This window comes from Protobothrops mucrosquamatus, unplaced genomic scaffold, assembly GCF_001527695.2.
Source record: "Protobothrops mucrosquamatus isolate PMUCROS unplaced genomic scaffold, P.Mucros_1.0 scaffold47, whole genome shotgun sequence".
Taxonomy (NCBI): Eukaryota; Metazoa; Chordata; class Lepidosauria; order Squamata; family Viperidae; genus Protobothrops; species Protobothrops mucrosquamatus.
Window position 1 is genome coordinate 221926 of NW_015386429.1, and position 26065 is coordinate 247990.

At 45.2% G+C, this 26065-nt stretch overlaps 2 protein-coding genes across 2 annotated transcripts in view; one reads left to right on the forward strand and one right to left on the reverse strand.

Moving 5' to 3' along the window:
• Nucleotides 1-13542, reverse strand: part of NKIRAS1 (NFKB inhibitor interacting Ras like 1) — a 21061-nt gene extending 7519 nt beyond the window's left edge. The window contains exons 1-2 of the mRNA XM_015811721.2: nt 13449-13542; nt 12946-13187 (exon numbers count right to left, since the gene is read on the reverse strand). Of these exons, the coding sequence (XP_015667207.1) occupies nt 12946-13187; nt 13449-13542 (336 nt within the window). The remainder of the gene's footprint in view (nt 1-12945; nt 13188-13448) is intronic.
• Nucleotides 13543-14222: 680 nt separating this feature from the next.
• Nucleotides 14223-17517, forward strand: RPL15 (ribosomal protein L15). Its single transcript, XM_015811699.1, has 4 exons — nt 14223-14271; nt 15577-15761; nt 16134-16270; nt 17107-17517. The coding sequence occupies exons 2-4, from the start codon at nt 15590-15592 to the stop codon at nt 17410-17412; spliced, it is 615 nt and encodes a 204-aa protein (XP_015667185.1). The 5' UTR covers nt 14223-14271; nt 15577-15589; the 3' UTR covers nt 17413-17517.
• Nucleotides 17518-26065: the final 8548 nt, after the last annotated feature.

Here is a 26065-nt window from a genome sequence, read left to right on the forward strand (position 1 = left end):
AGTGGGCCCAACTTCAAGATACTTGAAAAACTCTGCTTTTAAAAACAAAATGTCAGAGCAGTCTTAATTAAATGTAGAACAATCCCATTAGATGGGGCGTTGTCTTACCTGAACGCCTTTTCTCAGCACGGAGATGGAGAATCCACCAATGGGTAGTAGACTGTATTCCTGCCCAATCAGATCAAGTCAGCCAAAGTTGCCACGCCCGTCCTGGGCCATAGATACCCAGTCTTTGACGCGAGCGTAGCCATTGACTGACAGCAAGACGTTGTGGCTCACCAAACTAACTGACCTTAGGCCTAATGACCTACAAGGGTGGGAGGTGGATTCTCCATCTCCGTGCTGAGAAAAGGCATTCAGGTAAGACAACGCCCCTTCTCCAGCACTTGGAGATGGAGAATCCACCAATGGGACATACCAAAGCCTACTGTCCCTGAGGGTGGGTAGTAGACTGGTCCAGAGTGGCACTTTGATGCAAAACTTGTTGGAGAACTCTCCTGCCGAAAGAAGCCTCAGCCGAGGCAAACTTATCAATTTTATAGTGCCGAATGAAAGGAGAAGGTGAAGCCCAAGTGGCTGCCTTGTAGACCTCCTCGATGGAAGCCTGAGTGGCCCACGCCGCAGAAGTAGCCGCACTCCGTGTAGAATGGGCGGTAACCCCCTTGGCGATTTACGTGGGCCTTGGCTGCCACATTGTCCGTGAGGACCAAAACGTGACGCCGTGCCACCAGATGGCAAAAGTGACGAAGAGCTAGATGGATGGCCCTCAACTCTAGCCAATGTATATTGTGCCGAAGGTCCATGGTGGACCAACAGCCCTGTGCCCAATACGACCGAAGGTGTGCCCCCCAGCCAAACAGGCTGGCGTCGGTCGTGAGTACAATTCTGTCCGGCTCCTTGAAACGTAACCCTCTGAGTATGGCTGGTGACAGCCACCACATGAGGGAGCGTAACACTCGGTGAGGGAGAACTACCCTGTGTTGGGAGGCACTGAGGTTCTGCCTCTGAAAGGGAAGCATGAACCATTGTAGTTCCCTGGAGTGGAGCCTGGACCATGGGACGATCGCTATGGCCGAGATGATCTTCCCTAACAACTGGGAGAGACTGACCAGTGTTACCGACCGACTCCTGCGAAGCAGAAGGATCGACTCCCTTATGCTGTCTCTGCGATCTTGAGACAGGTACACCCAGCACTCCATCGTGTCTATGATGGTCCCCAGGTGCAAGAGCCTCGTTGTAGGAATTAAGTGGCTCTTGGGAAAGTTCACCGAGAATCTGTGGTCCTGGAGCAGTTTTATTACCAGTTCGAGGTCCGCCACGGCTGACCGGGTGGATGAGGACTGAATTAAAATGTCGTCCAGATAACATTGGACTCTGACTGGTATCAATCGTAAATGTGCTGCCAGGACCGCCAGAACTTTGGTGAACACTCTGGGGCCGGTGATAGGCCAAATGGGAGCACCCTGTACTGGAAGTGACGCCCCTTGTACGCGAACCGTAGAAACCGTCGATGGGTCAGAGAGATAGGAATATGAAGGTACGCCTCCGTGAGGTCGATAGACGTCAGAAGGTCCCCTTTTCTGACGCTTCCCAAGATGGAGCGGAACATTTGCATTTTGAATTTGTGGTAAGCGATATGGAAATTTAAATTCTTGAGATCTAAAATAGCCCTCCATCCCCGATGCTTTTGGAACAACGAAGAGGATGGAGTAAACCCCTTGACCTCTCTGACCCCGTGGTACGGGTTCTATGGCTCGTATGCGCAACAAGTGTTGGACTGCGTCGTCCATCAACTTTTGCTTCGCACGGTTTCGGGGGTACGGACAGGAAAGGAACCGATTCGGGGGGTTGGAGACGAACTCCAGATAGAGACCATGGCGAATAGTGTGGATCACCCACGCATCCGTGGTGGTCGCCTCCCATTGGTGGGCAAATAGAGCAAGTCTGCCCCCTATGGGAGATGCCGCCGATGAGTCACCGTGAGCGGCGAAAAGGCCTGTCGTTCCCTCGAAGGGGCGTTGTCTTACCTGAACGCCTTTTCTCAGTACGGAGATGGAGAATCCACCGGTGGGTTTTCTCTGCCTGCTCCTGAGACCAAGTAGCCAAACTTTGACACGCCCCCTGTTGCTGTGAGATCCAGTCTTATTGAGGGCAAAAGCGGCTAATGATGTACTAGGTATTGGCTCTCTAACCCCTAACAACGGCCTGACTGACCTAAGGGTGGGTGTGGATTCTCCATCTCTGTACTGAGAAAAGGCGTTCAGGTAAGACAACGCCCCTTCTCCAGTACAGGAGGTAGAGAATCCACCGGTGGGACATACCAAAGCCTCACTGTCCCAACGGGTGGGAATCAGATAAGGCCGAATCCGCGGTCCCCGCAATCACCTGTTGGAGCATCCTTCTACCGAAGGAGGCGTCAGCCGAGGCGAAGCGATCAAGTTTATAATGGCGCACGAATGGGGAAGGTGAGGACCATGTCGCAGCTCTGCAAACCTCCTCGATGGAGGCCTGAGTGGCCCACGCCGCTGCGCTGCGAGTGGAGTGCACCGTGATACGACCTGGAACCGGCTGTGAGGACTTATACGCCTCCGCGATGCAGGCCCTAATCCACCTGCCAATGGTGGATGTGGACACCCTCTGTCCCAGGGAGGATGGACGAAACGAGATGAAAAGGGCCTCAGACTTCCTAAAGGGCGCTGTGCGTTTGATGTAGCGCTTTAGTGCCCTGCGAACGTCTAGCGTGCGCCACTGACGTTCCAGGTCGTGAGAAGGATTTGGAGAGAAATTTGGCAATACGACCTCCTGAGTTCTGTGAAAAATCGAGTTGACTTTAGGTATAAAGGTAGGATCTAAGCGAAGGACCACACGGTCCTGGTGGAAAACGCAGAGATTTTCCCTGATTGAAAGGGCAGCTAGTTCCAAGATACGTCTGGCAGACGTGATAGCTACAAGGAACGCAACCTTGAGAGACAAAAACCGCAATGGTACCGTGTTAATGGGTTCAAAGGGGGGTTGTACGAGTGCTCGAAGTACCCAAGGGAGCTCCCAGGAAGGGTATCAATGCACCACGGGAGGTCGAGTGTTGGATGCACCCTTAAGGAAGGCACGTATCCTAGGGTGTTGAGCTAGGGGACCCGAATTGGCACAAGACAGCAACGTAGACAGGGCTGCCACCTGCCTACGAATGGTGGCAGGTGCCAGCCCTTTGTCCAAACCGTCCAAAAGATAGTCAACAATCTGAGGAATGGTTAGATTGTACATATCTAGTTGCTGTCTGCCACACCAATTGCAGAAACTTTTCCATGTGGAGTCGTAAATGCGATTGGTAGCGGGTCGACGAGCAGCCTGGATCAAAGAGATTGCTCGCGGGGAAAAACGTTCCTGAGTCATGATGCGGCGCTCAAGCGCCATACGGCTAAATGAAGCCACTGAGGGTCCGGGTGCTGAAGGCCCCCCTAGTGGAGAGACACGCGACTCGGGGGAATCTGCCATGGGGAATGGACGGACAGGCTCATTAAGTCGGCGAACCAAGGCCTCCGAGGCCAGTATGGAGCCACTAGAACCACCTCCGCCCTCTCCAGTAGCAGCCTGCGTATGGTCGCCGGAATGAGCGGGAGGGAAGGCGTAAAGTAGGCCCCTCGGCCACAGAGTCCTCAAGGCGTCCGTTCCCTCCGCTCCCAGGTGGTAATATCGGGAGAAGAACCTGGGGAGCTGTGTATTGTTCGGTGACGCTAACAGGTCGAGTATCGGTAAGCCGAACCTGCGTGTTATCTCTGAGAACAGTACCGGATTTAGACCCCATTCCGAGGGATCTATCGTGGCTCGACTCAAGAAGTCTGCCTGTTGGTTCCTGTCCCCAGAGATATGTTCTGCCCTGAGGGAAGCCAAGTTGGTTTCCGCCCAGGACCCCAGCAGCCGGGCCTCGGCCATGAGGGACCTGGACCTGGTACCTCCCTGTTTGTTTACATGGGCCTTGGACGCCACGTTGTCCGTGAGGACCAACACGTGACGACCCTTGATGCAGTGGCTGAACTGACGGAGGGCTAGGTGGATGGCCCGGAGTTCCAGCCAATTGATGTTGTGTCTCAAGTCTGCGCATGACCAACGGTCCTGCGCAAACTGAGACTGTAGATGGGCACCCTAGCCGAAGAGGCTGGCATCCATCGTGATGGTAAGATGGTCCGGCTCCTTGAAAGGTGACCAGCGTAGGGACCTCCGGGCGTGCATTGGGAGCTTCACCCGTCGGTTGGATGCGCTGACGTTCAATCGCTGGAACGGTAGGAGGAACCATTGGAGTTCCCCGAAATGGTCGCCTATTCTGGGGCTGTTGCCTGGGCCGAAATCCTGTCCTGTCATAGGGGCGGTCATATGTGCGATCCTGCCTAGTCGTGAAAGGTCGAAATGGCTGGGCAGCAGCCGAGCCTGAATTTTGCCGAAAGGGCTGCCTCCTGGAATAAGGAGTGGGGCGCTTGTCGGATTGCTTGGTGACGTGAGCCATGACTTTTCTCTTATCCTTGTTTTCCACAAGGAAAGGGTTCAGTGCTTCGCCAAATAGATGGGACCCCTGATAGGGAGCGGATGCCAGGCGCCATTTGGCCTTGGCATCAGCCTGCCAATGTTTGAGCCAGAGCATCCTCCTGGCTGAAACGTTGGAAGCCAAGGCTCGTGAGGCAAAATTAGCCGACTGTAGAGTCGCGTCTGATGCGTACTCCGTAGCGGCCACCATTTTGCTCAAGTCCTGATGAGTCCTAACGTCCTCAGGAGGGACTCTGGCTTGCAGCTGCCGAAGCCATAAGAGAGTGGTTCGGACAAAAAAGGATGCGCACGTGGCCGTTTTGATGGCCCATGCGGTTGAATGATGGGTCTTGCGAAAGGTTAGGTCGCATTTCCTATCGTCTGCCTTAAGGGCCTCCGCCAAGTCCCCAGAGACTGCCGTCTGAGACACCAGAGGAGTCCAGGCTTCATCTATCTGAGGTACCTCCAAGGCATCAGTTAGATCCTTGGAGGTGTGATATAGCTTCTTGTCCGACCCACTAATGGAGAGGGAGGCAGAAGGGGAAGACCACTGCTTCTTTATCCCTGTAAGGAATATGTGAGGACAGGGCACATGATGCTGCGTTGTTTCAGTCGCAAAAAATATGGGGTCCGGATTCGCTTCGGCGGTAGCCTGCGGCTGCGGAAACTGGTCGGAACCTATATTGGACGTGGCCGTGGCCTTGCGAAGTAAGGAGAGAAACAAGGCTTGATTAAAAAGGCCACCTGAGGAGGGCTCCGGAGGCAGTACCTCATCCTCTGACCAGTCGAGTTCCGGTGGCTCCCCTCCCGTGTGGGCTGAATAGCCACTAAGAGAGGAACGGTCAGGAGACGGAGGATCCTGAATCAAGAGGTCCTCTGCTGGCAGAGTAGGCAGAGGCATGGCTGTAGTAGGGACCCCCTGCCCAGGCACCTGACAAGATCGTGCCGCAAGCGCCCGATCAACGACCTTAGAAAGCAGAGCTTCCAGGCGGCCGTCTGAAAATAAGTCTCCTAACTCTGGAACCCTGAGCCCTGCTGCTGTAGGGGTGAATGTAGCCTCCGGAGCCGAGCTACAGGAAGGCGGGCCAATACACGTGTGGTGGATTGTCGGAGCAACAGGGTCGGCAGTCAAGGACCACACCCCCTGAGCCGATGTGGATGGACCCAAGGGAAGGTCGAATTCTGGGGCCACCAATTGATCCCTCTCATGCCTGGCCTGTTCTTGTGCCCTGGCGAATTCTTTTTCCAGAGCCTGGTGCCTACGGCTGGCCTGCTTCTCCGCCAACTTTGATGTCTTCTTCAGAGTGGCTTTGGCCTTACTTTTAAGCTTGCCCGCTGCCTCCTGTCCGGAGGATTTGTGCCGGCCGTGAGCGGATGACGGGGACGCGGTGCCCAGGAGCTGAGGCGCCGTGGAATCCTCCATCACTGATAGAGCTATCTCAGGAAACCTGAGGGGGAGCTCTGGCAAGCAAGCTAATTGGCGGGAAGGAACGTTCAGAGCGAGTAACAAGGACTGCTCCCCTGACCAACGACCTGACAAAAATCTCTCTGGGTTTAGGTCACGGTCACCAGAAGACCGAAGGCACGTTAGGAGCCTGCAAAGGCTCCGCCCGGAGGCCTTAGGTGGCCAGTCAGGGTGCACCAGATATCCAATGAGGGCGTAAAGGCCTGAAATTGAGGCCTGGCACAGGCAATGTGATCAAAAAAAGGATCCTGAATCAAGATGGTGGCCGAAGAATTTGAATATACTAATTCTATAGAATGGAATGCAATTTACAGAAAAGGCCCTGTTGTAGGCTCCGGCCCTGCTATCGGGGATGGTGGCAACCAGTCTAGCCGCGTGGTGTGCCAAAATGGCGGCCGCGGCAAATTTTCACAAAATCCCTGGACTGCGCAATTTACCTCAAGGGATAACAGCCACGAAGCTAAATTAACGTTTGGGAATGCTTCCTCAGCCAAGTAGGGAGTGAAAAAAGCATCCAATCTGCAGCGTGCGAAAATGACGATCGCTGCAAACGGTCCCAAGGGACCCAGTAATCAGGGGGAGGCAAGGGAACGATGACTCCTCACACGTTGGGGAATCCCCTTCTCTCAGCCAAGGCTGAAGGCCTTGCAATCTTCCGTGGGCACCCAAAATGGCGGCCGCGACCTTCGGGCGTTGTAACGGCTCGAGGGAACGATTTCCACAAAACTCAAGCTTCCCACAAAGGCAAGGGAATCCAAACCGCAGGAGGAGAGCTTCCAAAACGCTGGAAGATTGCCTCCCTTGATCAAGTAAAAGTTCTCCTTGTGAAGATCGTAACGAGCGCCCAAAATGGCGGCCGCGGCTCTCGCCCATTGCAAACGGCCCAGAGAAGTGAATTTAAGAGAGGAGAGCTTGACAGCAGCTCTCTGGCAAGCGCAGCAAAGGAAACGACGGGGGAATCTGCGAGGAATATGCTTCCCCCTCCCCAGATCCCTGGGGAGAAAGAAAGCAGCTACGGGAATATTTCCCCCCCCCACACCTCCCACAGAAATGCCTCAAATCGGCCGATTTGAGGTTCTGCTGATCCCAGCAGCCTGAGGGAAGGTATTTCTGAGGAAATGAATCTAGAGAATCCAACGCTGGGTCTCTGACCTGCACTAAACTAGTCCTGATCCTGAGAGCCAAACCTTGAGACGTCTGCAAGAGCTTGAGACCAAGATAAGACTGGGTCTCACAGCAACAGGGGGCGTGTCAAAGTTTGGCTACTTGGTCTCAGGAGCAGGCAGACAGAGAAAACCCACCGGTGGATTCTCCATCTCCTGTACTGGAGAAAGGGCCGTTTCCCCTGAGGTTGTTGTCTGGGTCCAGGATTTTGCCTATCAGGTTGTCTATCCTGCCTGTCCTGTCTGGACGGAAAGGAGCGAAAAGGCTGGGGGTAATTGTATCTCGCTCCCCCATGAAAGGACTGTCTTCGTGGGAAGTAGCCAGACCTTGTTTGTTCTTTTGAGCAGGTGATTAAGGACCTCGCGTTTATCCTTGTTCTCCGTTAAGTAAGGAGTCAGAGAGTCCCCAAATAACTTAGCACCCTGATAAGGAGTAGGTGACAATTTCCATTTGGACTTAGCATCAGCTTGCCAATGCTTCAACCAGAGCATACGACGCCCAGTTATGCTGGACGCCATAGCCCTGGAAGAAAACCTGGCGGCCTGTAGAGATGCGTCTGACGCATACTCAGTGGCCGCCACCATCTTACTGAGGTCCAGGTGCATGCGGACATCCTCCACCGGAATCCGGGCTTGGAGTTGCCGGAGCCAGGTGAGCGCGGCCCTGCTGAAGAAGGAGGCGGATATTGCAGTCTTGATTGCCCAGGCAGCCGCCTGGTGTGTCCTCTTATAAGTGGACTCGCACTTGCGATCCTCGGCCTTAAGGGCCTCCGAGAAGTCGCCGGAGATGGCGGTGCCCGATACCAGGGAACCGAATGGTTCGTCCACATCCGGAATCTCCAGAACCTCCTCCAGCTTCTTGGCAACATTATACAGCCTCTTATCAGTGGTACCTGGTAGGGGAAGAGAAGCCAGGGAGGACCACTGCTTCTTGATTGCAGTCAGGAACAGGGAAGGACAGGGGATACGGTGTTGAGTCGCAACAGGTTCTACGAAATTTGGGTCCGCCTCTGCATCGGGTGGAACGGGAGTATCTGCTGATGAAGATCCCTGTCCCAGATGAGCCGTGGACGTGGCCTTACGCAGTAAGGTGATAAAGAAAGAAGGGTTAAATAGGCCAGTGAATGAGGGGGCTTCCGGAGGGACATCCTCCTCCTCCGACATCTGGACCTCCTGTCCTGACGCGGGTTGGTTGAGGTATGAATCCTCAGAAACAGAGGACCCAGATGGAGAAGATGGGTTATAATAAGCCGCAGCCTCCGGTTGGGAGATAGGAATGGGAATGGATGTTACTGGTCTAGAGGTCCTAGCCCTGGCGTCAAGAGCGCGGTCTACCGCTCGTTTGATTAATAACGCCAGGCGGTCCTCCGTAGGGAGGAGAGTCGGCTCTGAAGGGCGGAGCCCCGCCGCGGTAGGGGTGAATGTGGCCTCAGGGGCACCCTGATCCACCCTCAACGTAGAGGGCTGGGGAGCTGAAGGAAATTCTATTCTGCACTGCGCGGGGGAATGGAGAGAATCCTCCCCGACCAGACACCCCTAGGAGAGGTTGGCACCCCGAGGAGTAAGTCAAGGGCTAACCCCGCGGACTGAGGTGTCTCCAACCTGGCTCTCTTCTGCGCTTTGGAGAACTCTTTTTCCAAGGCTTGGTGTCTCCTGGTAGCCTGTTTATCAGTGTGTTTGGAAGATTTGGTAGTAGATCTGACCTTATGGGTCGTTCTACCATTGCCTTCCGGACCGGGTGGACCCGATGAGGATGGCAAGGCACTCATTGAGGAAGGAACAGCTTCCTCCATTCTCCGATAGCACTGGAACACAATAGGGGGCCCCTGTTATCTGGAGAATGTCAGACTCTGGGTAAGGACAGATGGACTACAGGGGACGCCTGGAACCCAGGTACAATTCCCGGTTGGATAAGGACAGGTACACTATTGGGGCACCTGGAATCCAAGGGTTGATGTTAACATACAAATAAGGACAGACGCTCTGCAGGGTCACCTGGAATCCATACTTAAGTACTGTGGATGAGGACAGGCACTCTGTGGGGGGTGCCTGGAATCCCAGTATAGTGCCAATTTATAGGAAAACCGAATTAAGGAGACACCAAATCTGAAAAAAAGGCAAGCATCAAGAGGTGCCTGAATTTTAAGTTACCAGTCCAAATCCAAAAAAGGGGAAACCCAAAGTCTCCCAGGGAAACTGTCTGGCCTTGAATCTGAGTGCAGAGTCAGCCTACAAAATGGCGGCCTCTCAGAAAATGGCGGCCTGTCCCTATGTTATGAGTATGTTTAACCTCCCCAGTAATAGTAGTAGAGGTTATGTAGCCGCAAGGAGGGAGTCCCAAATGAATTTGGCTGAAATTTTCAAACAAACTCAATTACAATAATCTGAGGCCCTGCCGGAACGCGCGGTCCCAAAATGGCGGTTGCGCGTGAGGGCCGGCTCCGAGAAGAGAAGCCGTCCTGAGGAAAATCTCAGTAGAGAATAGTTGCGTGGCTCAAAATGGCGGCCGCGTGTCGAATCCCTAACGGTTGCAGCCGGAGCTGAGAGGCAAACAAGTGAGCTTTCCTCCTCCAACGGAGCCTCCGCGCTGCCTTTTTTTGATCCGCCAATCAGCCCTGACAGCCGATCGGTGCTGGCTTCACGCGCGTGCACGCGCACCTCCAGTTATCCCCGTCTGAAGGGAAGGCAATTGACTAATTAGGTCACCGGAGCTACAGCGGCAGCTCCGAGAACCGAAGGCAGCCTGTCAAGGTGAAAAGAAAATCCCCAGACAGCACTATCTCCGGGAAGTGCCTTCCCCCCACGAGCGATTAGCTAACGGAGCTTCAGCCGCAAGTTCCGTCAGGCCTGGGGTATTCGGAGACCAACAGCCGTTGGTCTCCTACCAGGGATTTTTAGAGCCCGTCTGTTTGACTGTAGTAGCAAACCCCTTTGCGAAGGAGATCAATTGGAGTGAAACTTGAGGCTAACGGCCGTTAGCCTCCTGTCAGAAATGCTTGATTAGGGAATTTTGGAGGGGTGAGGGAGGAAAGATAAGGAAGGAGCCCCTTCCTCGATAGGAAAAAAATCCCCAGATTAAAACCTCTGAGAGATAGGGGAGAGAAAGGAAAAAATTATGTAGGAAAGCCCAAATTGTGTGGGAAAGGAACTGGAAAATCCACCAATGACTAAGTATACCTGCCTAGAGCCAAACTTGCAACGTCTGTCCTGGGCAAGATCAAGTCAAAGACTGGGTATCTATGGCCCAGGACGGGCGTGGAAACTTTGGCTGACTTGATCTGATTGGGCAGGAATACAGTCTACTACCCATTGGTGGATTCTCCATCTCCAAGTGCTGGAGAATCAAGAGGTTTCAAATGAATAACTTGGTATCATTAATTTTAATATATTTATTTTAACCATGATTATATCTAGATCCTGCAGAGGGATATGGAACTTACAGTTCTTGAGATATGCTGAATTGCAATATCCAGTATTGCCAATGAGAAAAGATGCTAGGAAATCTAACCATAAGTTCCTCCACCTGATTCAACAGAAGTAGACCTAACTGCTATTCTTCAGAATAACGACTATGCAAACAAATACTTTTGTTATATAAGCCATCATTTGATAAAAACCACAAGCACTTGCAACAACAATTAGTTATTGTCAGATAAATACCTTAGTCATGAATACTATTTCTTTTTCTCCCTTCCAAAGGAAAGATGCTATATATCAGTAGAGGGTTAGTTAAACACACAGTTCCAAATCCAGCACACAGGTAGGTGAGTGAATGGATTTTATATATTCAGTTCTATTTTAGAGTATGATTCTAAAGTTCTACTTTTATAGAACATTAGCTACTAATATTTAAACACGGCTGTATTTTGGTTGCTTTTAGAAATATGTTAACAGCAGAGAAAAAGACTAGTTTGATCTAGTGATTGCAGCATCAGACTAGAAACTATTTTGAGTTCTAGGCATGAAAGCTGGCTGAGTGACTTTGAGCGAGGCACTCTCTCTCAGGAATATTAGGTAACCTTGAATTATTTATGAAAATAATAAAGCAGGGGTTAAAACTCACTATGGTCAAAGAACTTATTCCATTGTTAGGTGGAGCAGCTGTAATAAATTTAAACAAATTTAAATAAGAATTCTGTAAATAGGATCTCTGATGAGGCAATTACAAAAGAAGCTTTATATTGATGTGGTTATTTGCAGAAACATGAGAAAAATATTTATATTTAATTGTCATTTATTCAAAAAATAAGAACTGTATTAATTTAAGGTTGGCAAAAGGGAATATTATTGGAAGAAGAGAAAATCATGCAAAACCATTATATGGACTATAGAATTATAGAAATTAATTGTTATTGTTTTTTAAATACTAACCCAGACAATACGCTGTTTACCAAATATTAAGGAGATTATGTAAAAAATCAATAAAACATATTTTAAAAAAACAATTGCCTGGGAAAATATCAGAGTCTTGGAACAGACTGAGTGAGAAGGAGAAACAACAGCAGCAGTAACTTCTTATTTAGGACTACTGTATAAAAGGAAAATTAGATTAGGCAGTTTTTACCTTTCTTGACAGAGGTGGATCTTACAAATTACAGAATGTGCTGACTAGCTCTCAAGTTACCTTAGCTATAGATTTGATGTTAAACAGAAACAGAAATTAACTGATCCCAATTACAGAACACTAAAAATCTACTGTCTTTTTAGAATCTCAAGACATAATTAAAGTCATACAGATAGTCCTCTACTTAACAACCACAATTTCTGTTGCTAAGTGAATGTTGCCCCATTTTATGACCTTTCTTGCCACAGTTGTTAAGTGAATCACTGTAGCTGTTAATTTACTTGCATGGTTAAGTAAATTTGGCTTTCCCATTAATTTTGCTTGTGAGGAGGTTACACACTGCATCATAAATATGAATCAGTTGCCAAGCATCCAAATAGGGAGGCTGCAATGGTCATAAATGAAGAATGTCATAAGCATATTTTTCGGTGTCACTCAAACTTTTAACAGTCACTAAACAAATAGTTGTAAGTTGAGGACTACTGTATACTTTTTAAATAACTTACTATTATAATGCTACATTCAGCTCATGAAATCAGCAAGCTAAAATATTACACAAATATTTCCTTTGCAACACCTAATGCTATGTACTGTACCCACCTGAAAACTTGTTTTAGATGGTCCCAGATGAGGTTCTCTGCCTGTATGTATTTTGTCAAAACATTTAATCTCACTCGGAGCTCAATATCTACAATTTATTAAAAGTAAGTGCCTTGTGTGTGTGAAATCATTTAGTGAGGCAAAATAGAGAATCCTAGTAGCTAATACTTAGGGGACTTTTACCTTAAAGATTCACATAGAAATACTCCAAATTATGACTGGATTTTGTCTAAATTAAATTGCCTCTTATGACAAGCAGTAGGACTAAGTCACCTATCCATTTCCAATAGTAGTACCATGGTTATCCAATCTATTTCTTCTGAGGGAGACTCTTCGAAAGAGATTGAGAGGCAGAAGAGTCAGGAAAGAAGAGAAAGGAAAAGAAAACCTGTTAAGTAAGAAGGAGTCTACACAGACAATACTGTATGTCATACAGGCCAAGCAACTCTTGATAGTGAGAAGTGGAGGTGCTTCCCTTTCTTTGACCTTCAACCCATAATCTTTGACACATTCAAAATAGCATGATGACTAATAAGCAGTCTGGAAAACAGTTTAAATAATAAGCTCATATAGCTTTACGGAACAAATACTAATAATACTGCAAATAGACTTAAAAAATAAAAGGAACAGTCTTTTACCTCTTTCTTTTCTCTAAACTTGTCAATCTCCTTTTTGAGCCAGTTAACTTTCTCAAAAGATTCCAGACTATTTACAGCATACACTAGAACAAAGCCATCTGCCATACAATAATAATGTTTTGGGAAATCATCTTCTCCTTGCAGTCCTTGGGTGTCATACAAACGTAATTGTTCTTTTAGTCCTCGATCTGTTTCAACCACAGCGACATATACATCTCCCATAGTTCTGCTGTACTCTTCGCCTAGTTTTGTTTGAAATAAAGAGCAACCATTTCTTGGGAGGAAAAAAATTCGAACATTTATGTTTTCCACAAGCTACCTTTGTTCAGGAAAATGCCTACAAGGGATATCTAATTCTTTAGATCTTCTTAGTTTGCCTTTTGTGAAAAATGTAATTAACCTATATTGATTAGTGCAAATATGTTATATGGATCATTTTACATATATTTATTAATTATTAAAGTGGTAGTTACATTAGACAATAAAAAATAGGCATATCTTACCAATAGTGTGATTACCATACAGAACTTGTTCCAAGATGGCCGTCTTTCCCACTGAACACATTCCACAAACCAACACTTTGAAACCCTTTCCCATCTTCTTTCAGATTATTAGCAATCCAGAACCTATAGACCAACCAGAATAGAAGTTATTTTTGTCATTTCATAGTTTAAAGATAAAAGTATGCTATTGCTCTATATAACTGAAGTTGAGAGTCGATCCCTTTTAAAATTACAGGACAACTCTCCTAAGAACTTAAGATTTCTGGAGGAACGAGCAAAAGGTTTCTAGAACTATTTTTTCCATTTACAAAATATAAGCTCCTTTGCACCAAGTTAATGAAACTGGAAGAGTTATTTTTTTCTAAAGAGCAACAAATAAATGGATTTTAAATACGAATTATTCTGTATTTGACTTTAACACCATGAATTCTGGAATAAAATTGGAATTTAATTTAAAACAAGAACTCAGCCATGATCTTCCCATCCATTTCATAGATCGTATGAAGTAAACCATCATGACGAAAGTGTATTTCTAAAGCATTCTATCATTAATAGTCCCAAAGTGTGATTAAGGAGAATCTTTTCTAGAATAATTTCCACATCTAGATGCCTTTAAATCAACATAACTTGTAGAGAGCAGCCAGCCAAAAGTCACAGTGATCAATTTCATCCCATAGCGTGAAAGTCCACGCTCTAATAACATGTGTTCCCCATGAACTACATTTCCCAGCAAGCATCTGACCGCTGAATTTTTCCTGCCCGCCTCTGTTGCAAAGCATTTTGGGAGAGAGGCCTCTTCCTTTCCGGTTTCGAGAGCTTTCTGGTAAGGTTGCTTGTGTTCTTTCTGCGGACGGTGTATCCATTACCATCCTGCAATCTGGAGGCTCTTTGCACCCATTTGCTCCATATTCTTATGGATCGAGGCTTGGGGAGGGAGGATGATTATGTTTGGGTAGCTGTGGAAGAAAAAGAAGGGTTTAGGGTCTGGTTGGCAGGATGGCGTCTTGGGCCCTATGCTACCGGACGACATGGTCAAGTGAACAAAGATGAAGGATGAGAATGGAAACGAACATAAATATTTGAAATGCTGGGCTCCTCTGGCATCGGGGCTTTTCTTACAGCTCAGAATTATGGTGAAAATCGAGCGATGACGGATCATGCGGTCTTTGCTCAGTGCAATCCTATGGGGGAAGGGGAAGAGGAGGAAGGGACTCGTAAGTAGTAGAGCAGACTTATTAATTTGTTTACACACGCACACCTCTTCCTCTTATCGTGTCCCGACAATAACCCTGTGAGGTGGATTGGGCTAATAGAGTGATTGGCCCAAAGTCACCCAGCTGGCTTTAATGGCTGAAGGTTCCTGCTTTCTAGGCTGGTGCCTTAACCATTAAGCTCCCTGCATGAAACCTGAGTTTCAGTGGTTTTCTATTCAAATCTGACTGATAGTCAAGAGGAGGGGACTGCTGTGAGCGTTAATGAGAATAAAAAATAGAATTGAAATAGAAAATTAAGAAATAACTCCCAAATTGGCAGACTTGTTTTAAGGCTTTCTGTTTAGGTAGTACCGGTAAATGATGTAAAATATTCCTGCTTGCAATCTTTAGGTAGTTTCTGTCAGAAAAGATTATCCAAGCAATTGGTACAAAGCAGCAACCTATGTTTTTGAATAAAGCTAAAACCTAGAAAATTTGAGAAAAAATGCTACCTTATATTGATAAAAAACATTTGTGTATATGATACATATAGATTCATGTGTGGTTTTGTGTGTATGGTATATATAGTAAGCAGTAATAGATTGAAATTGTATCATGGACATTAGCTTCAGAAGCTGATGGAAGAAGGCAAAAGTTATGACATGCAAAACATGTTTTTTTCTTTGACATATTTATCTGTAGGACTGAAGTTAAAATTGCTTTTATGAGTATGTGCCTTCTTACCAGCACATTAGCAGAAAAAAGAAACATGGCACCCAAAGAATAATGGCATATTTTTATGGATTTACTTACTAGTCAGTTTTATGGAGTTTACTTTTAGATACTTGAGAGCATTATTCTTTTAAAAGAGTCCCTTTTAGTATATGCCTGATATTAAAGAAATGTGATGTAACATAATTCTGCATTTTCTTTAGTAGGTAAGTCATAATGGGTGCCTACAAGTATATCCAAGAACTATGGAGGAAGAAGCAGTCTGATGTAATGCGTTTCCTCCTGCGTGTCCGTTGCTGGCAATATCGCCAGTTATCGGCACTTCATCGAGCTCCTCGACCAACCAGACCAGACAAAGCCCGCAGGCTGGGATATAAAGCTAAGCAAGGTAATGGGAACATTTAAAAAGTTTTCTTGCTCTATATGTTTTATTGCATGCTTATTACATATATGGAGAAAACCCCCGATCTGATACAATGCTCACTACAGGGATTATTATTATAAATTAACTGGCACCTAGTTATACATCCAAAGAGGATAAACTGCAGGAAACATCTGAAAAGTCAAATTGATGGAAAGGCAGCAAATTTTAAGATTTTCTTTTGTCTATATTATGTGAATCTAATTTCTGTCTTTTTTGTTGTTGCTGTAAATCATCTCAGATTAATAAAATGGACATACGTGGATCAAAAATTCAGAATAGCCAGGTAGCTTGGACAAAAGTTTAAGATTTTTAAAATGTTATTTGTTTCTGTTGTAGGTTATGTTATCTATCGCATCAGAGTTCGTCGTGGTGGTCGTAAACGTCCAGTTCCTAAGGGTGCTACTTATGGAAAGCCTGTGCATCATGGTGTGAACCAGTTGAAATTTGCCCGGAGTCTGCAGTCTGTAGCAGAAGTAAGTAAATCTGAAGAAGAACCATGTGACATTTTAGAAGTCTATGATCTATGGCATAATATATAATAAATTATGCTATATTAATATTACAATGTAATGTAATCTAGCATGTATTAAACAACTAAGTTCAAGTAATGAAAATATTCCTAAGTGAGTAATAGTGATGGTGTAGTGTTTCCAATACTAGATAGAATGTCTATAAACAACATTGTGATAAATAACTATGTATAATCATTTACATGAAGGCATTGCTTCTGTGTAAATACAACTGAGTGTATATAGCAGTACAGAAATAAATTGGAACTAAGATTGGACATGTATTTAATTAAGTCAATTATTCTTGGTGGGTTGAATTCGATTTTAAGGATTATCTGTATTCCTTATTTTTTCAGGAGACAGTTAATTCAAATGCTATGTTATCAGAGCTCACATGAGAACTCTCCCCTTAATGCAGAGTTCTGGCTTGTGGGCAAACCAATATGTTTTGAATTATACAGAAAACCACATTGAGCAAATGAATGTTTGCAGGAGGCTGACATTTGAGCAGTGTTGTTTGGGAATGATAGTTTACTAGTGAGAATAGTTATTACTAATATCTGAGTAAAGCAACTGTTCAAAGCATAGCACTTGTGGAATCAAAATATTTAGAGTCGGGAAAACATGAAAGATGGCCACTGAAGAAAATGAAATGCTTAATGTAAAGAAAGGAAATATTAAATTACCTATAAGTACTTTAGTCTTTATATACTATTTCTTTTACATCAAGTTTCTCAATCTGATTTCACTGTATGCTATATATAGTTACAGATACATATATTTAAACTTTTATTTTCTAGGAGCGTGCTGGCCGACACTGTGGAGCCTTAAGAGTGCTGAATTCTTACTGGGTGGGTGAGGATTCCACATACAAGTTCTTTGAGGTCATTCTGATTGATCCTTTCCACAAAGCTATCAGGCGCAATCCAGATACGCAATGGATCACCAAACCAGTTCACAAACATAGAGAGATGCGTGGGCTGACCTCTGCTGGCAGGAAGAGCCGTGGCCTTGGCAAGGGCCACAAGTTCCATCACACAATTGGTGGATCACGTCGTGCTGCATGGAGACGACATAATACTTTGCAGCTTCATCGTTATCGCTGATTCTTTTCATGGAGACAGCATAACACTTTGCAGCTTCATCGTTATCGCTGATCCTTTTGATTTTAAATTTGTATCACAATAAAATGTCATCCAGAGATTTTACATTTATGTTGCTTTGTGTGGTCATTGAGGTGAAATTGGAATAAAGAGGTTGAATCAAAATAGGGGTGTCAAACTCAATTTCATTGAGGGCCGCATCAGCATCGTGGTTGCCGTTGGGGGCCGGGTGGGTATGGCTGGCATGGGTGTGGCCTACTGGCTGGCCGTGGCCAGCTCCATGTCACTCATGTTAGGGGCACCTGTGGGGCCCTGTGCAGGAATGAGGCGCATCCAAGGGTGGTGGGTGGGATGGGGTGAGCACCAGGGCCTGGTCCACTGGAGGAGCCTCAGGCTATGCACGGGGCCCCTGGACAGTGGCATGGACTGCCCAGAGCCCTGGGCAGCAGAGGTCAAGTGCCCAGCCCGGCCCTTTTGCTCCCACGGTATCAGAACCCCACAGCCCTGCCTAGCCTAGCCACACTTCTGCTGCTATGCTCAGTCTCCTTGGCAGGTTGCTCGTGGGTGCAGGAGGACAAAGTGTGTGGGTCAGAGGGAGGCCCACTCCCTCTCCATGCAAGGAAACCTGGCTTTGTAACCAAAGCATCCTCAGCAATAGGATGGGAGACCACCAGGGGATGCAAAAGGGCAACAAGGCTGCTGGTGGCCAAGTGCTAAAGCAGGACTTCCCTCAGACCCACCCTCCCTTCTCTCCTTTCTCTTTCTTCCTTTCCTTCTCTTTCCTTCCTCCCCTTCCCTGTCTCCCTCCTTTTTATTCCCATCTTCCGTCCCTTACTTTTTTCCTGTTTCCCTCCTCTCCTTCCCTCCTCTGCCCAGGAAGGGACGAGAGGGGGGGGAGAGGTTGGCAGCACTTCTCTCAAAGAATAAGAGTTGGAAGAGACCTTTGAGGTCTTTAGTCCAAGCTCCTGCTCAAGCAGAGGACATATACCATTTCAGACAATGGAATATCCAATCTACTAAAAGCCTCCAGTGATGGAGCATCTACAACTTCTTAAGGCAAGCCTTTTCACTGGTTAGTTGCTTTCACAAGTCTTTAGTTCTAGGCTGGTTTTCTTCTTGATTAGTTTCCATCTATTATTTGTCTTCTGGTGCTTTGGAAAATAGGTTGACCCCTTCTCTGTGGCAGCCCGTCAAATATTGGAACACTGCTATCATGTCATCACCCCTAGTCCTTTTCACTAAGCTAAATATACCCAATTCCCACAAACATTTGTCATATGTTTTAGCCTCCAGCCCTCTAATCTTTGTTTACCATCCATTTAGACCAGATGGTCCCCCTGGTTTGGTTTATAGAACGGGCCACAAGCAGAGCCTTCTCAGAGACAGCACCCCCGTTATAAAACTTTTTCCCAAGGAAAATATGAACAGTGCAACCCTCACCCATTTAGAGGCAACTCCAAACACACTGTTCAGCCAGGCATATGTAAAACAACAACACATTTTATAGTCAAACAGCACTAAGTAAATTACTACTACTATTTTTCTTTCTTAAAATACATACTTTTAATATTGTTTTAAGCAGTGCTAGTGATGCTTTACAATAGCTGTCTTTGAGAGTTTTCTTGTAAACCACCCTGGATTTCTTAAACTTTTAATTTCAAATTAGATGTTGATTTAATAAATTAGGCTGAAGAAACAAATGTATGTGTATGAGAGAGAGAGAGAGAGAGATCCCCTTTTTGTAAGTTTGCTTACTCTGCAACTCCCTGCTGGCTGATTCTCTCTCTCACACACACACACACATAAACACCACACAACACAGGTTAATAAAAAAGAGGAAGGGGGAGAAAGGTGGAAGCTCTCCTTTTTTGTAAAACCTTGGCTTCCTTCTCCCCTCCTGGCTCTCTGTCTCTCTCTCTTACACACACACACACACCCTTCCTGTTTTCTCCTCATCCTTTTCCTCAGCTGCACCTGAACGGAGTGGGGGGAAGTTAAAAAAAAGAGAGAAGGGGTGGAAGAATGGGGGAAACTCTCAACTCCTGACTGGGCCTGACGGGGTTAACCTGGGAGGGGAGGGGCAGGCTAAAGCAAATGAGCTGCTGCTGCTGCACGGAGCGCTCCTGCACGTGCTCCAAGGCACCCAGCTAGATTGCGGTGGGCCTGGGCTGGGGCGGGGGGGGGGCGGTCCCCTGCCATTTCTGGGACAGCCCCAGGGGCCAAATCTGGGCCCTCCCCAGGCCGCATCCCGCCCGCAGGCCTTGTGTTTGACATGTCTGAATCAAAGCGTTCTCACTACAGCTTCTCATCCATAAACGTATTGAATATGCAACAGAAACTCGCTTGTAATTAATAATTTTGATTCTAAATTTTGAAAAAAGTTGAAAATAAAATCTGCACAAAATTTGGAAAAAAATGCTTTGCCGTGTAAGCAAATAGCAAATTTTGGAATTAAATTATTCCAAAAGTGATTTAATGAAGATTGATATAAATTTATTTCATTAGAGGTTCAACTCTATTTTGTAATAATTTATATAAATTGTGATAATTTTCTGGAAGCGGAATATTAGATATACTTTGTTCACAATATATTTTGTTAGTAGACATTAAAAATAGTTAGTCAAAAGTGGTTTCATAATGCACCACATCATGTTTAAAATAACTGAATGATTATTTGCTCCTAAGCCAATAATTCATGCTTAAATTTTAATAATCTAGTCACAGTTGCAGTCACAAAATGGTGAATCCCTTTGAATACAGGTAGTCATTGCTTACAACCACAATTGACCCCAACATTTCTGTTGTAAACAAGACATTTAAGTGAATTTTATCCTATTTTACGATCTTTCTTGCCACAGTTGTTAAATGAATCAGTGCAACTGTTAAGTTACACAGTTGTTAAGTGAATTTGATTTCCCCATTGACTTACGTTGTCAGAAAGATGCAAAAAGTGATCTCATAATCCAGGGACACTGATACGGTCATAAATATGAGTCAGTTGCCAAGCTTCTTGAGTTTTGATCACATGACCATGGGGATGCTGCCAAGGGTGAAAAATGGTCATAACTCACTTTTTTCAGGGCCATTGTAACTTTCATCATTAAATAAATGTAAGTCGAGAACTACCTGCATTTAAATACAAGGTTTTAGTTAAATAGATTATTATGTAGGCGCTTTCCCTAAATTACATCTCATAACTCCCATTATTTTTCCCAAAATAGTTCACCTAATAAAAATCTAAAAACTATATTGTATTTAACTTATTGACAAATGAGAAAGGGCCGAGCTGTCCCATCCATTTGCATGGAGAACAAAATGAAGAAAATAATACCTAAAGAGCATAGTTTGTACAGACCATCCTATACTTTCCAGCTGCCCCAACACACACAAAAGCAGCAAATTACTTGGTTACATAGTAGAAAACGAATCTCATTAAAAAGGAATTGGGATCATGCTACACATGTTTTCTTATAAAGTTCTGCCTTTATACATGCTGAGATAGGTAGTTTATACATTAAAGCATAAAGCTGCACAAATATTCTAGATTGATCAAATATTACACTTTTCTACAAAGCTATTCCTTCTAAGGTTTTCTTTTTCCTAAGCAAACTTACAATTTAGGTTTTGATTTATTAGAACTCTTGTAGCAAAGCCTTGAATGAAAATTAGGATTTCACACTACAAAATTATGTACTCTAGCTTCAATTATATTTTCAGGATTACAAGGTTTATATAGTTTATAACATACAAAAATACATCTTAGTCTGACAGCTATAACACACAAGAACTTATAGCTTCTAGAATTTACTAATTTCATGCTAGATTCCATTATGTTAACATAAGCTGATGTTGGGAAATTATCTTTCTATACTAAATTGATTGGGTCTTTATAGATCAGTGGTGGCGAACCTTTGGCACACGTGCCACAGGCAGCCTGCAGAGCTGTCCCTGTGGGCATGCACGTCATTGCTGGGCTCCTCCCCCACCTCTCCATGCATGCGCAGTCCGGGAATAGCTGCAAGAGCTGGACGGGGTGAGGGAACCTAAAAGGAGCAATTTTAGCGGGAGAGTGAGTGAAATCAGAGCCGCCATCTCCCTTCTGCAGTGCAGCCCCATCGGCATGAACGGAGACAGCCCTGGAACAGCCAAGAAGGAGCCCTCACCTGGTGCGGGTCCTGTCTACAGGGTGGCTCTGACGGGGGTGGCGGCTGCTGCTCTGAGCCCCTTGACTGGCCAACCACACAAAGAAGCAGGAGGCAGTGGCGGTGATCCCTGCATCGCCAAGCCCAGCCAGCCACAGATCTGAAAGCAAAGCTGTGCTGACCATCCTCGCGCTGGTGGGGGCAGTGGCAGGGGAAGGTGAGCTTGGCACACGCCCTCCCCTCCCCACCCGGAGACACACGCAGGACAATGTGTGGCAGCAACAGCAAAGGGTGCCCACATGCCAGATCCTGCCTTCCCCCACCGCCGCCAGCGCGAGGATGGTCGGCAGAGCTTCACTTCCGGATCTGCTGCCTGACACTATCGGCCCCCTCACACAGAGACCAGTGAGTGCATGGGGGCCGACGGTGTCTGTCAGCAGCCACAGCATGCTGGCTGTCCTGCATAATGGCGCACTGGCCACAGAGCCCCATCAGTGCAGACGGAAATTACTCCGGGATAGCCAGAAGAAAGCCTTTGCCCGGCCTGGGCACATCTACTCGACGGATCTCATGGGGGTGGCTGCTGCTCTGACCAGTCAGCCCTCCAGGGAAGCAGGAGGTGGAGAGGCAGCTGGGGATCTGGAGCCGCCTCAGCTGCTCACTAGCAGCCCGACGAGGCAGCGGATTCACGCATCCGCTGCCCCTTCTGCTTCCCTGCAGGGCTGACTGGTCAGAGCAGCAGCAGAAGCCACCCCCATCAGATCTGTCGGGTGGATGCGCCCAGGCCGGCTATTCCTTCCAGCTATACCGGAGTTATTTCTGCCTGCACCGATGGGGCTCTGTGGCCAGTCCACCATTATGCAGGATAGCCAGCATGCTGTGGCTGACAGACACCGTCGGCCCCCATGCACTCGCTGGCCTCTGTGTGTGGGGGCCGATAGTGTCAGGCAGCAGATCCGGAAGCAAAGCTCTGCCGACCATCCTCGTGTTGGCGGTGGTGGCGGGGGAAGGCAGGATCTGGCATTCAGGCACCCTTTGCCGCTGCTGCTGCACATTGTCCCGCGTGCGCCTCCGGGCGGGGAGGGGAGGGCATGTGCCACAGCTCACCTTCCCCCACCACTGCCCCCACCAGCACGAGGATGGTCGGCACAGCTTTGCTTCCAGATCTGCAGCTGGCCGGGCTTGGCGATGCAGGGATCACCGCCGCCGCCTCCTGCTTCTCTGTGTGGTTGGCCTGTCAAGGGGCTCAGAGTAGCAGCCGTCTCTTGCAAACAAATTATATCTATATTTAATTTCTGTAATTTCCTGAAAATTTTGTTTCTTTTTGATGGGGAATTTAGTCCATTTATATTCACTGAAAAAATTCCATTTTCTTTCTCCATTTCCATTATTTATATTTAGGTCTAGTCAATCTCGTGGTCCTCTGTTCTCTGGCAGTTCCTTCACTCTCTTGTTCAAATTTCTCTTTTGTTCTCCTGTTTGTGTAATTACTTCTTCAATTGTCTCTTCCATTTGTTTCTGTTCCTTAATCTCCTCTTGCCGATGTTGCACTCCTTCATCTAAGACTGCTCGGTTTCTTACTTCAAAGTCTTCTGCTTTCCAGATTGAATCCAGTCGATATCTTGTATTATTCCAATTGATTAAAATCCCTTTTGGCATTAACCATCTAAAATTTATGCCTTTTGTAATCAGCTTTGTAGTTTAAAAATGGTAATGTCTTCTAGTATCTCTTACTCTCTTAGGTATCTGCTTTAAGACCACAATTTCTTTATTTTTATATTGTAATGGCTCATCTCTCACTTTTCTCAATACTTCATCTCTTGTTGTTTTCTTTATGAATTTCACATGTACTTCTCTAGGTAGTTTATATTTCCTTGCATAGCTTGAATTCCTTCGAAATATTTCATTTATCTCCATTTGCATCTCTGCTCTGTCTGCTTTCAAAGCCTCTGCCAGAAGCTCAATGATCACAACTGCTATATTTTCTTCTCTGTCTTCAGGGATATTTTGAAATCTCAAATAGTGTTCCACCTTCTCCATTTCTAAGATCGCCACCGCTCCTTCTAGATTTTGATTTGCTTGTTCTAATTTCTCATTTTCTTGTAATAGTATTTCCATTTTTTTATCAATATCATCTGATTTGTTTTCCATTTTCTGAATTCTTTGTTCATTTTTGGCAATCATTTGATGATGAACTTCAAATTGTGCATTTATATCCAAAATTTCTTTGCTTAATTTAGGTGTTCCAACAGAGGGTGTAGAGAAAGTCTTCTTCATAAGTCTGGTGATGTTTGATGTACTCATTTTTCAGCCAACAGTCTTAGGGTAAAATCCAAAATGTAAAAAGGAGCCAACTACTTTAAACTAAATCCAGTATCTCAAGGAAAAAAAACAAAATAGAGCAGGCAAAATGAAAAAAGAAAGAAAAAGCCAACTATCTTAGGCTAAAATCCAATCAAAAAGAATGAGCCAACTACATTAGCCCAAATCCAACTCCTCCAGTTGGGTCTCAGATATAAAGCATTCGTTGTCTCCAAATAATTCCTGTTTTAGTTATATCCAGAGTCAACAAATATAGTTATGAGAAGTCTTTTCCATTGTAGACTCACACCAAGGCACTTTATTTACACCAGGTGTTGTTCCAGGGTCAATTATTTCCAGATTTTTTTAGTATTTAACAATACTGTAATCTTTTCTTTCGCCACGAGATGTCATCATACATTATTTTATCAATGTCTGATTTTAGAAAAAGTTTACAAAGTTTTTCTTTTAAAGTTCTTTATAGGTTGTTTACCCTTAAGATTATATCTAGAAAATTTTTCCACCTCTTGTAGATTAAGTAGTCCTTCTTTGAATCAATCTGAGTTCAATTTTTAGAAGGTTTTTTTTTTGTATTCCTTAAATATCTTCCCCTTTTGTAATTGCTCACCGCCTTTAGCTTCAATCCTTCTGAGCTCTTTACTTTTTAGCTCTTCCCAATCAGGGGCTCAATGTCTTTTAATTCAAAAGGAAAAGGAAAAAACACTGGCTCACCCAGCTTCGGCACGCTGTTGACAATCAGCTGTTTGGTGGAGCGCTGCAGTTCCTTGCTTTTCTTCTGGCTGGCGAAGACTTGGGCTGCCTGGGCTCACCCAGCAGCCTTTCCTCTGTCCTTTCAGAGGGTTTCTTCAGTCCGCTCAGACCGACCGCCATCTGGTCTGGACTCCTGAAGTATCCCTCCTTCTTCGTTGCCCCTCCAGGGCAACTTTCTGACCCTTTAGGGTTGCTGGGCAAAGCAAAATTGGGCTGAGAAGCTGGAGCCCCGGCTTCTTCCACCCATCTCGTCAACTATCGAAACCGGAAGTCTGAAAACTAAGGAAGTTTATATTTAATGTAGAGGAATAATGTTTCACATCCAAGACTAACAATAAGGTAGGATATTAAAAGGAGCACAATGGAAGAAAAAGATATATCCAGAATAACTTAACAACTGTATAGTCCACCTAATATGACTATGACGTATTCAGTGTTTAAAATACAATCTTTTTCTATACTGCATTCTTTATTATTAAAATATTCATTTTCCTTTTATGCAGAAAACTGTATAGGCCAAAGCTGCTATGCTGACATGTATAAGTTGCCAAAGCTTTCATTAAATATTTCTAATGAATCATATAATTTTAATCTGGCTTAATGTCTGATAATATATTAATAAAATCAAAGTATTTTTAATGAAGAGCTGAATAGCATGAGGGACATGCCCAATCATTAGAAAATATATAGACTTAATAAATCAATTGCAGAAATCCTTCTGCCTGATCATTGTCAGTTAAGGATTCAACATAACTTAAAATTTGATAGCAACTTTGTAATATACAGGGGATCAATTTTATTCAGCATATAATCAGGTTCAAAATAATTCAAATAACTAGCTATTGTAAGATAAACTTTTATACCTCGTGTGTTTAAGTTACTATTCTTGATATACTGGTTGGGCATCAGCATTATAGCAAGCCAGAAAAGTACTCAAGAATCATGAATCCGAGAATATATTCCCATTTCAAACTGCTGAAAACAGCAATTTTTATGAGATAGAGTTTTCTTATAATTTTCTTGACTTGAAAATAAGAACTGAAATAGTGTCTATTGTGTACATAATAACAAAACCCTCCTCAAACATCAAAGAAATGTACAAAAAAAGAAAAGAAAAATAGTACTTATGTTGATCAGTACTTTTACAATGCCTGCAAGCCATGACTTGCAAAATGTAATGGCTGAGTTCACACATACTATAATTTAAAAACAAAGTACATTTTGATCTAATGCAATTGTAACCATGTCCATCTGTTTCATATGCTTCACTTACATTTCCAAGCATAGGCAACAACATGCAATGAAATGTAAACGGTTATATCACTGTTGATAGCCATGCTTATACTTGAAATTAGTGATAAATTTCCAGACTGCCAACCAAAAGGGAATGAAATGGACTATGGTGCGCAGATCTTGCTGATAAAGCAATTTTTTTTCTGAAC